We start from the raw sequence: 14274 nt of genomic DNA on the forward strand, positions 1-14274 counted from the left end.
GATATGTTCTTTGCGATTGAGCATACAAAATAGCACATATTTACTTTTCTTACCACTGTGATACCAACTGGATGTGCTCCTCCACCCCAGTGCTAGCTATAAAACTTTATTTTATTTTATTTGGTTTTGGTTTTTCGAGATAGGGTTTCTCTGTGGCTTTAGAGCCTGTACTGGAACTAGCTCTTGTAGACCAGTCTGGTCTAGAACTCACAGAGATCCGCCTGCCTCTGCCTCCCGAGTACTGGGACTAAAGGCATGTGCCACTACCGTCCAGCAAAACTTTATTTTATTTTTAAGTGGAGTTTTGCCTGCATGTATGTATATGCCCCATTTGTATGCCTGGTTGCTACAGAGTTTGGAAGAGGACATCAGATCACCTGGAAATGGAGTTACAGATGATTGTGAGCCATCATATGGGTGTTAGCATTTGTTGAACCCAGGTCCTCTACAACAGCAACAAACTATTAACTACTAAGCCATTTCTCTAGCTCCATATGCTGGGTTTCTTTAATACTAATTACCGTCTTACTCTTTGTAATTAAAATTTTGGGGAGAAGACACTTTGAGCTAATGCAAATATACTTACAGGCTTTTGCCCATGATTTTTGGTATCCAGTAGATGTTCTTGTCTACAGTAATTGCTAGGATGATATTCTAATGCTAGTTTCCTATTTTTCTTCATTTTTTTCCCCCTCTCATTAATTGATGAGAGTTCTATGGAGTTCTCCCCCATAAATTTGTTCATCAACCAGTAAATTGTTAATAATAGAATTGCTAAAGTCTTTAAAGAAACATTCTTACCACTAAAGTATAATATTATATCTTATAATGTACCAAATCAACTTTGGATCAAGTTCTTTTTTTCTCTTTTAAAGCAAAAGTAGCAACATATATCATGTTTTCTACTCCATTAGATAATGTTATTCTTTTTTTTTTAATTTATATTTTATTATGTATAGTGTTCTGCCTGCATGTGTCCCTGCAGACCAGAATTGGGCACCAGATCTCATTATAGGTGGTTGTGAGCCACCATGTGGTTGCTGGGAATTGAATCTAGGACTTCTGGAAGAACAGCCAGTGCTCTTAACTGCTGAGCCATCTCTCTAGTACTAGATAATGTTATCTTGTTTGTTTGTTTGTTTTGAGACAGGGTTTCTCTGTAGCTTTGGAGCCTGTCCTGAAACTAGTTCTGTAGACCAGGCTGGCCTCAAACTCACAGCACTATGTCCCTAGTGTTGGGATTAAAGGTGTGCACCCCCACCACCCCACTGCTACTTTTTTATTCATACATTAAGACCAGTTGTGTGTGTGTGTGTGTGTGTGTGTGTGTGTGTGTGTGTTATATATATAAAATATACATATATATATATTTACCACTTGTATCATTTAAAGACGTGTGGTAATGGATTTAGTGCATTTACATCACTTAGTAGCCAATATTGCCATCTTTGTCCAGAGTTTTGTCTTCCCAAATTTTCCTGTTCCTTACCCCCTAACTTTTTTTTCTTATTAAAATGTTATTTAAAATGTTTTTATGTGCATGGTTGTTTCTACTGCAAATATGTCTATGCACCACATGTGTATCTATTGCCTGTGGAGGCCAGGAGAGGGTATCAGATGCCTGGAACTTGGTTTGCAGATGCTTATGAGCTACCACTGGGTTCTCACATTTGAATCCGTGCCCTCTGGAAGAGTATCCAGTGCTCTTAACCACTGCACCGTTTTTTCCAGGCCCTGCTCTCCCTACCTTTTTTTCTTTTTTTTTTTTTTTTAAGAAAAGAAGGCTTTATTTTGGAAAATTATTTCTTAAAAACCACCATTTTGTGGGCTGGAGAGATGGCTCAGTGGTTAAGAGCAGTGACTGTTCTTCCAGAGGTCCTGAGTTCAATTCCTGGCAACCACATGGTGGCTCACAACCACATTGAATGAGATCTAGTGCCTTCTGTTGGCATGCAGGCAGACAGCTGTATACATAATAAATAAATAAAATCTTAAAAAAAAAAAAACCACCATTTTGTTCTGCCTATGGATTCTCCTCAAAACCTCTCCAAAGATACAGAAAAAACAAAACACAAAAAACAACACTAAAATGAGTTGGGGATGCAGCACAGTGGTAGAGAGTTTGCTTAGTGTGCATAAGGCCTTGGGTCCCATCACTTCAGCAAAGGAAAAGAAAAAAATGTTCTGTCTTCTTCCCTTCTAGTCTAATCTCCATTGTTACTTATTCATTACTTTACTTCCAACACCAGATATGGGAGTGGTATTTTCAGTGTTCACCAGTTGGTATTCTCTAATGTAATTCAGTTTAAATATTTTGTACTTTGGAGAAGTGTCAGGTCTCACAGATTGAAGGCTTAGTTCTACAGGACTATCTCCCACATCAGATGCTAGTTATATGACTGGTATTTTTAACCTGCAGCTGTAATTCTAGGTTCCTACAACCCTCTCCATGAGCTTAATTTGTTAGAATGGCTTACAGAATTAAGGGGGACACTTAATTGCACTCGTTTATGGATATTTAAAGGATACAGATGAGTATCTATATTGGCAAAACAAATAGGCAGAATATATGGGGAGGGGTAAGAAACATTCTTCCCACAAAGTACCACCCTTCAGAAAACTCCATGTATTTAGCTACCCAGAAGCTCCTAAGCTCCTAGGAACTCTTTTTTTTTTTTTTTTTTTTTGATTTCTTTATTCATATCAGAAGAAGGCACCAGAACTCATTACAGATGGTTGTGAACCACTGTGTGGTTGCTCGGAATTGAACTCAGGACCAATGGAAGAGCAGCAAGTGCTCTTAACCTCTGAGCCGTTTTTCCAGCTTCTTTTTTTTTTTTTTTTTAAATGGAGGCCTCATTATGTAGGCATGATTGATTAATTGGCCATTGATGATGATTATAACTTTCTGTACTTTTCCTTTCCCAGGATCTTGGGAATGGACTGAAAGCTCCAACCCTCCAATAACATGGTTACTTCCTATGACAAACTAACCCCATCTGAGGCTGTATAGGGGTCCATCAGGAGTCACCTCATAGCATCTAAATGTGGGGATGGAGACTGCTTACAAGTGACTGCTATTCTTCCAGAGGACTAGAGTTCAGTTCCTAGCATCCACTGTAGGCAGTTCATTGTAACTTCACTTTCATGGGATCCACTGCTCTCTTCTGGCCTCTGAGGCTACCTTCAAGAGTGTGCACATGTATGCTCATGCATACAAACACATTTAAAAATTAAAAAAAAATGCTAAACGAGATAGGAGCTGTATTCCAAGAAATGGGTTCAATGACAGAGTGTATTTCACAATATCATATTATCTCATATGAATGCAACCATATAGTATTTATTCCCTTTCTTGTATATTTAGCATAATGTCAAAGGTTCACTTGTGTTTTGCCATGTGTCAGATGCCTTTCTTAAAATGCCTGCACAGGACTCCATTGTACATGCCAGTAATATATCCAGCCGATTTGTAATTGATGAATATCTAGGATGTCTCCTATCATTTGCCCTGTTGATACTGCTCCAGGAGATTTTATGTATATGTTTGTACAGTTGTATTTGTCAGAAAAATTTCTAGGTTTAAACTACTGGAGTATGTATTTGTCTTTTAGTTTCTTTTTGTTTGTTTGTTTTTTTTTTTTGTTGTTTTTCCAGACGGGGTTTCTCTGTGTAACTTTGGAGCCTATCCTGGCACTTGCTCTGTAGAGGTTGGCCCTGAACTCACAGAGATCCACCTGCCCCTGCTTCCTGAGTGCTGGGATTAAGGCGTGTGCCACCACTGCCCGGCCCTTGTCTTTTAGTTTCAAGATCTCAGTTGACTTTACCATCATTCTAGAATTGGGAAGCATTGTATAAATAGAAAAAATTATCAGTATGGCTTCTAGTAACTTCAGTAATAACTGCTGAAGTGTAATGCTATTCTTAAAATTTTATATTGTATGTGGACATGTACATCTATGCATGTCCACTATTGTGCACACAGAGGACAACTTGAGGGACTGAATGGGTTCTATCCTTCTAGCATATGGGATCTGGGTCTTGAAATCTGGTCATTGGGCTAGGTGACAGGCACCTTTATTTATTGAGCCATCTTCCTGGCCCCTGAAATACAATGTTTTTAAGAATTTGTTTTTAGATACTTTTTTTCTTTTGCTAATAGTCTGTAGATAATCAGCTGCCATCTTTAAGCAGCTTCTACCCAGAGGCTGGAAATTGATTCTTTAGAGTTAGAAAACAACATAAGTATGTAATTTTCCTACATTAAAAAACAAAACAAAACAAAAACTATGTTATTTCTCTTTAGGTTCTAGCCATAAATATTCTTGGTCGATTCTTACTGAACAATGACAAAAATATTAGGTAAGTCCACTGAAAAATTTCCCATGTCTTCTACATTACAAAAATTAGTATTTTACAGAGTGACTTTGCTCAAGATTATATGTGTACCATGTATTATATGATCTAGAATTTGAAGTCAGAATTTTAATTTTAAGTCTTAAAATTGCTGTTTTGTTAAGAATTTGAGGATTTCCTTTGCCACTTAGGTTTTACTTTAACTTATAAGAACAAACATCCTACAAAGGGCCAAATGGTAAACATTTTAGGTTTTCTAGACCACGGGGTCTTTGTGGGAATTACTGAATTCCATGGCTTTGAATCTTAAACTCAAATTAAGTTTTGAGAGGGGTGGTAGGCTTGAGACAGAGTTTCTCTATGTAGATCAGATCGTACTGGAACTCCCATTTGTAGAACATGCTGGCTCGAACTTTGAAATCTACCTGCCTCTGCCTCTGAAGTGCTGAGTTTAAAGGTATGCCAAGCTTTTTTTAATAGTAGCAATTTTGGTACTGGTATGAATAAACGAGCAGAAAACATTCAAATGATAAAATTAAAATAATTTCCTCTTGTACTTTGTGGGTAGGGTAGTGTGAAAAAGCATATGTACTTATTGTGTTTTTTCCTTTGGAAGATTTAGAAAGAGCTAAGTCAGTTCCTTTCAGAAGATTAAATGGATATTGTGAAAGCAAGGCTAATTCCAAAGCCTCTCCAACTTGTCACTACTATAGATTCTGCTCTTATTCTTTTAAAGATGTTACTTCATATTGATTAGTTCTATGTTTATCTTGAAACATTTGAAGATGTATGCATTTCCTTATCTATTAGACATCTTTGTTATTATTTAGGCAGAGGGAAAACTTTCTTGCGGTTTCCATTTTAACTTGGTTATTGTGAAATTTTATTCCCTAAAGATATGTTGCTCTTACATCTTTGTTGAAGACTGTGCAGACAGATCATAATGCTGTACAGAGGCACAGAAGCACGATTGTGGACTGTCTGAAAGATCTGGATGTCTCAATAAAAAGGTAAGAAGGAGAATCTCCAGTGCTGGTGAGTGGGACAGACTTTTTGATAAGTCTTTGTTCCCTACCAATTTGATACTTTGTAGTAGTTTTGAGAGCCAGGCTTTTAGGTATTTGTTCTCAGAAATGGTTGTTCTCAGAAATCAGCTCTCTCTCTCTCTCTCTCTCTCTCTCTCTCTCTCTCTCTCTCTCTCTCTCTCTCTCTCTCTCAAATAAAGGATTGACAAGAGAAGTTTAGGTCAGTTAAAGAGACCCATGGGAAATAGTGAAGTGTGCACCGAACATGCTCTTAGTTCTTAGGTATAATTAGTACAAATACATTGGGCCAAACTTTACTTAGTAGAGGTGCTGTGTTATGTGTGCTGGAGGATGAAAATAAGGAGTGATCCATCGGCTAAGTGTCCTACCACTGTGCTGAAACTCAAATTGCTGACAGCACACTTTTTCACAGTACTCAATCTCCCAGAATCCTGGAGGCAAGTGGATTTCTTAGAATGGTACACCTAGAAACAACCATTAGGCAGTTGACAGTTTCAAAAGACACAAATCTCTTTGTTCAATGGAATCTGGTGGTTCTCAGAGAACTGTGGTATTTATAGTTAGCTTTAATGAACTTTTGGTATGTGTTCACATCCAAAACAAAGATGAGTTAAAAGTAGTCTCTGAAGTTATTCAGTAAACAAACATTTGTTTACACAGAAGTGTAAGTGTAAGCTAAGTGCGTGAACAGTTTACAGGTAAGACTCTGACTTAGTAACACCCACTTTTAGTAGAGCTTGTAAACGGTTTTATGGCACCTCAGTTTATCACAGGAAGCCAATGAAAGGCAGTACTTTCTGTGTCTGATTAATAGACTTTTAAAATATAGTCAAAATGGGATCAGACTACCTAACCCTAAACTTTAGCCCTTGAAAGGGGCAATTCTGGAAACAGAAGTCAACTTTCTTATTCTTACTTTTGTTGTTTTTCTATCGCTTAGGGTTTTGATTAAAAATGAAATCTGTGTTTGACAGAAGATTAGCAATAAGAGCCTAGACTTAGCCAGATTTGTTTCTCATTACAATTCTACACTTAACAGACTAGATCCTTTACCCTACCCTTTCAGTACATTTTTACCTCCTGTTTAAAATGCAGGTAGAGGGCCACCCACTTCAGAGGCTTATACAAGACTAACTGAATTCATATATAAAAGCTACCTTGTCATTTTATGAGAATGATTATATCTTTGAGAGTTGAATTGCTACTGCTGTATATTAGTTAATGTGAAATCATATACTTAACCTAATTGCTAGTTTTGAAAGGCATTGTATGTCTGGTATTTTTTTCCCCAGAGACAGGTCTCAATTAGCTGAAATTGACCTTCAACTCCTGATTCTACTGTCTTTAGCTCTTTAGTGCTAGCATTACAAGCATGTGCCATCATTTTGACTTTATGAACAATATTTAAATTTTTGACCAAATATGAAAAGATTTATATGGACTTTTATTATCAAACTTGATAGGCACCTATAGGAACTTTCATTTGTCCTATAGATAGTTTTTCTTTTTTATGGTTAATTTCCTGTTCAGCTGTCCTGGAACTCACTTTGTAGACCAGGCTGGCCTGGAACTCAGAGAGATTTGCTTGCCTCTGCCTCCCGAGTGCTGGGATTAAAGATGTTCGCCACCACTGCCCAGCCAGTTTGTTTTTACTATAATTATTTTCATGCTTTTTTTAAAAATAATTTTTAAATTTTTGATATTATAATATAATTGCTTCATTTCCCCCTTCCTTATTCTCCCTTCAACCTTTCCCATGTGTACCCCTTGCTCTCATTTAAATTTGTGGCCTCGTTCTCTTTAATTATTGTTACATACATATGTGTGTGTTCATATATGCATATATATATACATATACACACATTCATATATATATATTGCTCAGCCTGTATAATGTTGTTGTATGAATATGCTTTCATTCAAGTTTGTGACCTTTTTCTCTTTAATGTGTGTGTGTGTGTGTGTGTGTGTGTGTGTGTGAATGTATACATTCATTTCTTAATATATAAGTATAACCTGCTCAGTCTGTACAATGTTACTTGTATATATGTTTTCAGTGCTGACCATTTGGTATTGGATAACCAGTTGGCATAATTTTCCCTAGGGAAGACTATTTTTCTCTGCTCTCAGTATTCTTTGGGTTGAGGCCTTCTGTGCTTTCTACCACATTAGCATGTTTATTGTTGTCCTATTTGTCTTTTGGGGACTAGATCTCTCTATGTAGTCCTGGCTGGTATGGAACTCATTATGTAGACCAGGTTGGCCTTTAACTTGTGATGCCCTTTCTTCCCTCTGTCTCTCAAGTGTTGGAATTATAGGCATGAACCACCATGCTTGGTTTCTATATTCTCCCATGAAATTTTTTTTTTTTTTTTTTTTTTTTTTTTTTTTTTTTTTTTTTTTACTAATTAAAAAATTCTTTTGAGATAAGGTCTCACTGTGTAGCTCTGACTTCCTGGAACTCACTATATAGACCAGGCTAGCCTTGAACTAGACATCTGCTTGCTCCTGCCTCCTAAGTGCTGGAATCAAAGGCATGCACTACCATGTCTGGCCATTCCCTCTCCTCCCATCCCATCCCTTCCCTCCCCTCCCTACCTCCCTCCCTTCCCCCCAAAAAGGTTCTCTATTCCTGGCTGTCTTGAATTTGCTCTGTGGACCAGGCTGGCCTCAAACTCAGAGATCCACCTGCCTCTTCCTCCCTAGTGCTGGGGTTAAAAGTGTGTGCCATTGGTGCCGGGCTCTTCTATTTTTTTAAATTAGATATATTCATGTGTGTCTATCGGGACATGTGCATGTAAGAACAGGTGCCCTCAGAAGCTAGAGGCTTTGGATTTTCCTGGAGTTGAAGTTAGAGGTGGCTGTGAGCTGCCTGAGGACCTGAGTTCTTAATGGCTGAACCATCTCTCTAGCCCCATAACCAGTGTATTTTAAGATTTATTTTTATTACTTTTAATTATGCATGCCTCCCCCCTTTCTGTCTGTCTGTCTGTCTGTCTGTCTGTCTGTCTGTCTGTCTGTCTGTCTATCTATCTATCTATCTATCTATCTATCTATCTATCTATCTATCTGAGACAGGGTCTGATGTAGCCCAACCTGGTCTTGAACTTACTATGTAGGTAAAAAATGATCTTGAATTTCTTATCTTCTATCTTCTTAATGCTGGTAGTATAGGCACGAGCCACTTGATTCAGTTTCTACAATGCAGAGGATGGAACCTAGAACTTTGAACACGACGGGCAGGTACTCTTGATAACTAGGCTCGATCCTAGTTTCATTAAGCACAGTTATATGTACACAGAAGTAGAGTACAAATAGAGTATGGTAAACATTATATTTTTAAAGAAAACATGGCATTTTTATTGAGGCATTATTATTGAGTAATAATGTTTTGCCTGTCTTTTTGAGAGTCTTAAGTCCTAGAATTTCAAATATATTTGAAAAATGTTTTTTGAGCCCTATAGACTAGACTGATGAACTACAGTTATTAAACTTTTCCTAAGTTTTTATTGATATTATTATTTATTTATTCACTCTATGTATGTATGTATGTATGTATGTATGTATGTATGTATGTATGTATGTATCCATCCATCCATCCATCCATCCATCCATCCATCCAATCTTTATATATAAGACAGGGTAGCTCAGGCTGACCTTTTTTGTTTGGTTAGTTTATTTGTTTATTTTCCAGATGAGGTTTCTTTGTATAGCTCTAGCTGTCCTAGAATTAGCTCTGTAGACCAGACTTGCCTTGAATTTACAGAGATCTATCTATGTGTCTGCCTCTGCTTGCTGAGTGCTGGTATTAAAGGCATGGGCCACCTCCGGTAGCTAGGCTGACATTTTTGTAGCTTTGTAGCTACTGATACTACTGTCTCTACCTCCCAAGAGCTAGGATTGTAGGCATGTATTACCATGCTGAGGTTCTCTCCAGATTTCTGGAGAAAGTGTTGGGTTAGTACTTTCAGAAGTAGCCTATGAATACATTTTCATGCTTATTTGGCTTGTAAAAATTGAAATCACAAGATTGTACATATGCATTTGCCAGTGCTTTTGATGTATAGTGAACATACTTGGGTATTTGTTACATAAATGTGTTTTTCCCCCCCTCTACAAGACGTGCAATGGAATTGAGTTTTGCCCTGGTAAACGGGAATAATATCCGAGGCATGATGAAGGAATTACTTTATTTTCTGGATTCATGTGAACCAGAATTTAAAGCAGATTGTGCATCTGGAATCTTCCTTGCTGCAGAAAAGTAAGATTTAATTTTTATTTTCATTGGTAAAAGGTGTTTGGAACTTCCTAAAAACATCTTTAAAACACTGGACCAAGATATATTGTAGATTGTGTTTAAGGCATGTAGCATTTATTTCTAGCTCTGAATTATAAGTGATTATAGCCAATATTGAAATACATTAAGACCAGACAAAATTCTACTTTTGTGAACTTTGCTTCTTTCTATATCCATTTTTAACCTCACATCTATTATGAAAAGGTAGAAGAACATCTGAATTGAAGTTATGTGTAAAACCTGAAGTATAGAGTTCTTCTCAGTTGTAGTAGTGTAACTAACAGTTCTTTATGTTATTACTGAATATGTCACTCTGAATTTAAAGGAACTAGGTCTTAGTTTTGGTCTTACCTGTATTTAAAGAAATCCCTTTTCCCCATTTGTGGTATGCATGCAGTATGCATGTTTGCATGTATGTGGGCACATGCATATGGAGGTCCAAGGTTGATGTTTGGGATCATCCTCATTTGCTCTTCCAACTTACTCATTGATGGACAGTCTCTCAGTCACACCCAGAGCTCCCTGCTGTAGCTAATTCTCTCAAGCCAGCTTGCTCTGTATATTCCGAGGCTGCCACATCCATTATATTGTATTTATGTGAGTTCTGGAGACCTAACTCTGCTTCTTGGCTGCTTTAACCACTGAGATGTCTTCCCAGCCCTCTTTATTTGCTTAATTTTTTTTTTCCTGACAATATGATTTGTCTTCTGAGAAACTGGGACAAAGTCCCATCTTTTCAGTTTAGCTATTCCTATTGCAATATTATAGAAAATGTTGAGTTTGATTATATTCGATCATTCATTGAAATAAATGATGGTCTCTGTTAGGTTTAATGGTGAAACATCTCTAAATAGAGTCATTTAATTAGAAGACTTGTAAAAGTTTGTAGAATAATTTTTGAAAGTCACTGAGTGTAGTGCAGTTTATTAATTTCATTGTTTTTTACCATATTTTCTCAGGTATGCACCTTCCAAACGGTGGCATATAGATACAATTATGCGTGTCCTGACAACGGTATGTAGCTTTTCAAAGTCAGACCATGTACTGAATGTACCTAGAAATGAGGCCCCTGTTGTCATGGAGGTTGTGTTTTACTGGAAGAGATTGGAAATTATGTAATTGTTCTGGTTTTGCTTTGATAAAACACTGATGAAAACCAACTTGGGAGGAAAGAGTTTGGAGTTTAGAAGTTATAGTCTATCATAGGAGGAAGTCAAGGCTGGAACCTGGAGGCAGAAATTAAAGCATAGGCCACAGAGGAGTGCTGTTTACTGGCTTGTCACCCTATGGCTTGCTCAGATTACTTTTTTTATAAAATCTAGGATCACCTGAACAAAGGTGGTACCACTCCCAGTGAGCTTGTTCCTCTCACTCCCCCCATCAGTCATTAATCAAGAAAATGTCCCCAAAGACATGCCCACAGGCTAATCTGATGAAGATAGTTCCTCAGTTGAAGGTCCCTTATAAAGTGACTAGTTTTTGTTAAATTTACAAAATATGGATTTTATTGTGTGGGCTAGGCTAACCTTCCAATATGTAACATAATGTCAGGTAGGGGTATGTACTGGCGTATAGAGCAACTAGCCATGTGTTGTATTTAGTGTGGTCAGAGGCTGTTTTAAAGAATGTAACATTTGAGAGAGAGGCTTTGTAGAAGGAAGAGCGGGTCATTCATATATCTTGGGGAAGTGTGTCCTAATCAAATGGAATGGTTAGTGCAAAGACCTGGGACAGCAAACTTGGCCTGCTTGGAAAGCTACAGAAAGACAAGTGAAGCCAGTAAACGGAGAGATGTTGTGAACAGATTGAAATCAAGGATGTAATCAGGAGCCATTATATAGAGCTTCAGAAGTATTTGAATATGATAGGAAGGTGTGGCAGATTATTTCTTCCTTGCAGTGCCAGGGATCAAACCTAGGTGCCTTGCACATATTAGGCAAGTACTTGAATTTTGAGTTCTATCCTCCATTCAGTTATTGCAAGGCTTGAAATGACAATGTTTACTTTACAATTCCAGTTTCAGATGTTGCCCTTTCTTTGACATTCTTCTTGGCTTTGAGGTTTCTTTTCTTTTTTTCTTTTTGAAATGGTTAGTAGAGTGTGATGGCATAATAGGAAGATGTACTGTATGTCACAATGTTACTAGCAATGGATACCATAAGGAAAATACTCCCACATAGTGACTGCAGTAAAATTGGAAACTCATAAATCAAAAGGGAAAAACTGACAGATTTAGGAACTAAGTAGGGAAAACATTGTAACATGACAGCATATTAATATCTTTAATACATAAATAAAAATGGGAAAAATCCAGTGAACAAAGTCATTGACATTTGAATACATCACAAAAAGAGAAGTAAGAAATAGATTTACTAGTAAGGAAGTAATAAGAAAAATAAAAGCAAAGTACCATTTTTAATCTATGGTATTTTCTCTTTTTGAAGCAGGTCCTCATGTAGTTCAGGCTGGAATTGACCTGGCTATGCAGCCAAGACTGACTTTGAACTCTGGATCCTCCATCTTCTCCCTCCTGAGTGCTGTGATCTTAGGGATGTGCCACCATACCTGTCCTCATACTTTTTCGTTTTTGCTTCTAAGCCTTCTTTCCATCATACTTTTTGTTTTTGAGACAAGGTCTCACTGTGTTGGCCAAGCTAGCTGTACAATTAGTTGGAAGGACAGTTTTGGCCAACCCACTTAATTTCTATTGTACTTTCTAAACCCAATTTCTGGTGTTGGGTAAAAAAAGAAACAGGTAAAAGAACCTGCCATTGATCCTGGTGACCTGAGTTCAATCCTTGCAGTGCTCATGTTGGCAGATGAGGATTGACTCTCAAAAATTGTCCCCTACCTCCACATGCATGCCATAGCACACAAGTCTAGACCCACACACATAAAATGCATAAAGATGTAGTTAACATTTAAAACAATAGAGAAGTAGACCATACTTTTCACTTGATAGTGTAACGAAGTGGTGGTATTTTTTTCACAGTGCAGTATGAAAGAATGCAGTGAAAGTCTGGTGTTGTACCTTTTGCTGTATTGATACAAATTTTTAGGCTTTAGCATAGGAAAAATAAAAAAGACATGTATAAAAAATGTGCATAAGTGCACAAAAAAGTACATGCAAAAATGTTCCTTCCAATCTTGTTTATCTTAGAGGCAAACTGGAAGTAACTGTCAGTGCATAAATGAGAATAAGTTTAGTAATTTGTGATGATCTAGACGCATTTGTTACTGGACATGGTGGCTTATGACTGTAATCTTAGCACTTATGAGATTTAAGGAAAAGAACTGCTGTGAGTTCTACACCAGCCTGGGCTACAAAGTGAGTTTCAGTGTGGCTTAGACTATAGTGTAAGACCCTGCCATTAGATAAACAGACCAACAATAGAAAGATATCTATCTATCTATCTATATATGTATCTATATCTATCTATCTATCTATCTATATATCTATATTTTTTTGTAGGGAATATATTTTTGTAGGGAATTTTCTGGGATATGCTAATTTCTGTTTTGCTAATAAGTTAATCTCATACAAGACTTTTTTTTTTAAACTGGTACACACTGTTCACACCTATATTTCAAGTTTGGAAATGCATATTTGCAAGCAGCAATACAAAAGTATTCATGAAGAATGCATAATCTCTGAAAATTATGAAAACATCCCTGCTACCAATACATTTCTAAATACAAAACTGACTAACATATTTGTTACTTCATAGAAGACTTTTAAGTTGATAAATGTGATTGATAATGGGAAATAAGTATATTTTAAGAAAGATCATGATAATTAGAACACTTATTTTCGATGAGATCCTAAAGAAGGGGAAGTTTAGAACTTTTGGAGGAAAATCTTTTGAAATGCTTGTACTTGTTGCTTTTCTAGCTGACTTGTATTCTCTTATAATGACCACGTGATTTTTCTTCTTTATCCATTAAGAATGTAATGTTAGAATCTTGTAGCAGCTCCCCTCCTGTCCCCCCCTCTCATAGATTCTGACAGGCACTCCATTGGGACATTGCAGGCAGGGTATTGATGTTAAGGTATTGGTGCCATTCATGCCCTGCTCCCCCCACTCCTTCCCTGTCTCCTGTCTAGGAAACATAGCTTGGTCTGTGAACCTCACCCATCAAAAGGCTTAAAACTTGTTTTGGGTGGTGATGGCATACGCCTTGAATCCCAGCACTTGGGAGGCAGAGGACAGGTAGATCTCTGTGAGTTCAAGGCCAGCCCTGATCTAAAGAGTGAGTTCCAGGACAGTAAAAGCTACACAGAGAAACCCTGTCTCGAAAACTCAAACCTCCCTCCCCCAAAGAAAAATAAACAAAAACCAAACCACTGTCTTAGTTAGGGTTTCTATTGTAAAGAGGTACCATGGCAACTCTTGTTTTTACTTTTTACTTTTTTATTTTTTGGCTTTTGGTAGAATACTTGCCTATCAAATTCCAGGTGCCATGCCAAAATCAGTCCATCAGTGCATGGAATAATTAAATGCAAAATATCTCCCATTCCTAGGACTATATTATTGATCATATTAGTAAGTACCAATTTTTAAAATAAGAGTGTGA

The 14274-nt window shown here is 37.2% G+C and overlaps 1 protein-coding gene and 1 non-coding gene across 4 annotated transcripts in view; both read left to right on the forward strand.

Moving 5' to 3' along the window:
* Positions 1–14274, forward strand: part of Ap1g1 (adaptor related protein complex 1 subunit gamma 1) — a 90450-nt gene that overhangs the window by 58903 nt on the left and 17273 nt on the right. For all 3 annotated transcript variants that reach the window (XM_027405982.2, XM_027405981.2, XM_027405983.2), the window contains 4 exons: positions 4307–4362; positions 5253–5366; positions 9523–9663; positions 10659–10713. In XM_027405982.2, the coding sequence (XP_027261783.1) occupies positions 4307–4362; positions 5253–5366; positions 9523–9663; positions 10659–10713 (366 nt within the window). The remainder of the gene's footprint in view (positions 1–4306; positions 4363–5252; positions 5367–9522; positions 9664–10658; positions 10714–14274) is intronic.
* Positions 5720–5805, forward strand: LOC113834712. The gene has a single exon (XR_003483446.1). It is a non-coding gene; the product is annotated as a small nucleolar RNA SNORD71 (small nucleolar RNA).

The sequence above is a fragment of the Cricetulus griseus genome, chromosome 3, assembly GCF_003668045.3.
Source record: "Cricetulus griseus strain 17A/GY chromosome 3, alternate assembly CriGri-PICRH-1.0, whole genome shotgun sequence".
NCBI classification, from domain to species: Eukaryota; Metazoa; Chordata; class Mammalia; order Rodentia; family Cricetidae; genus Cricetulus; species Cricetulus griseus.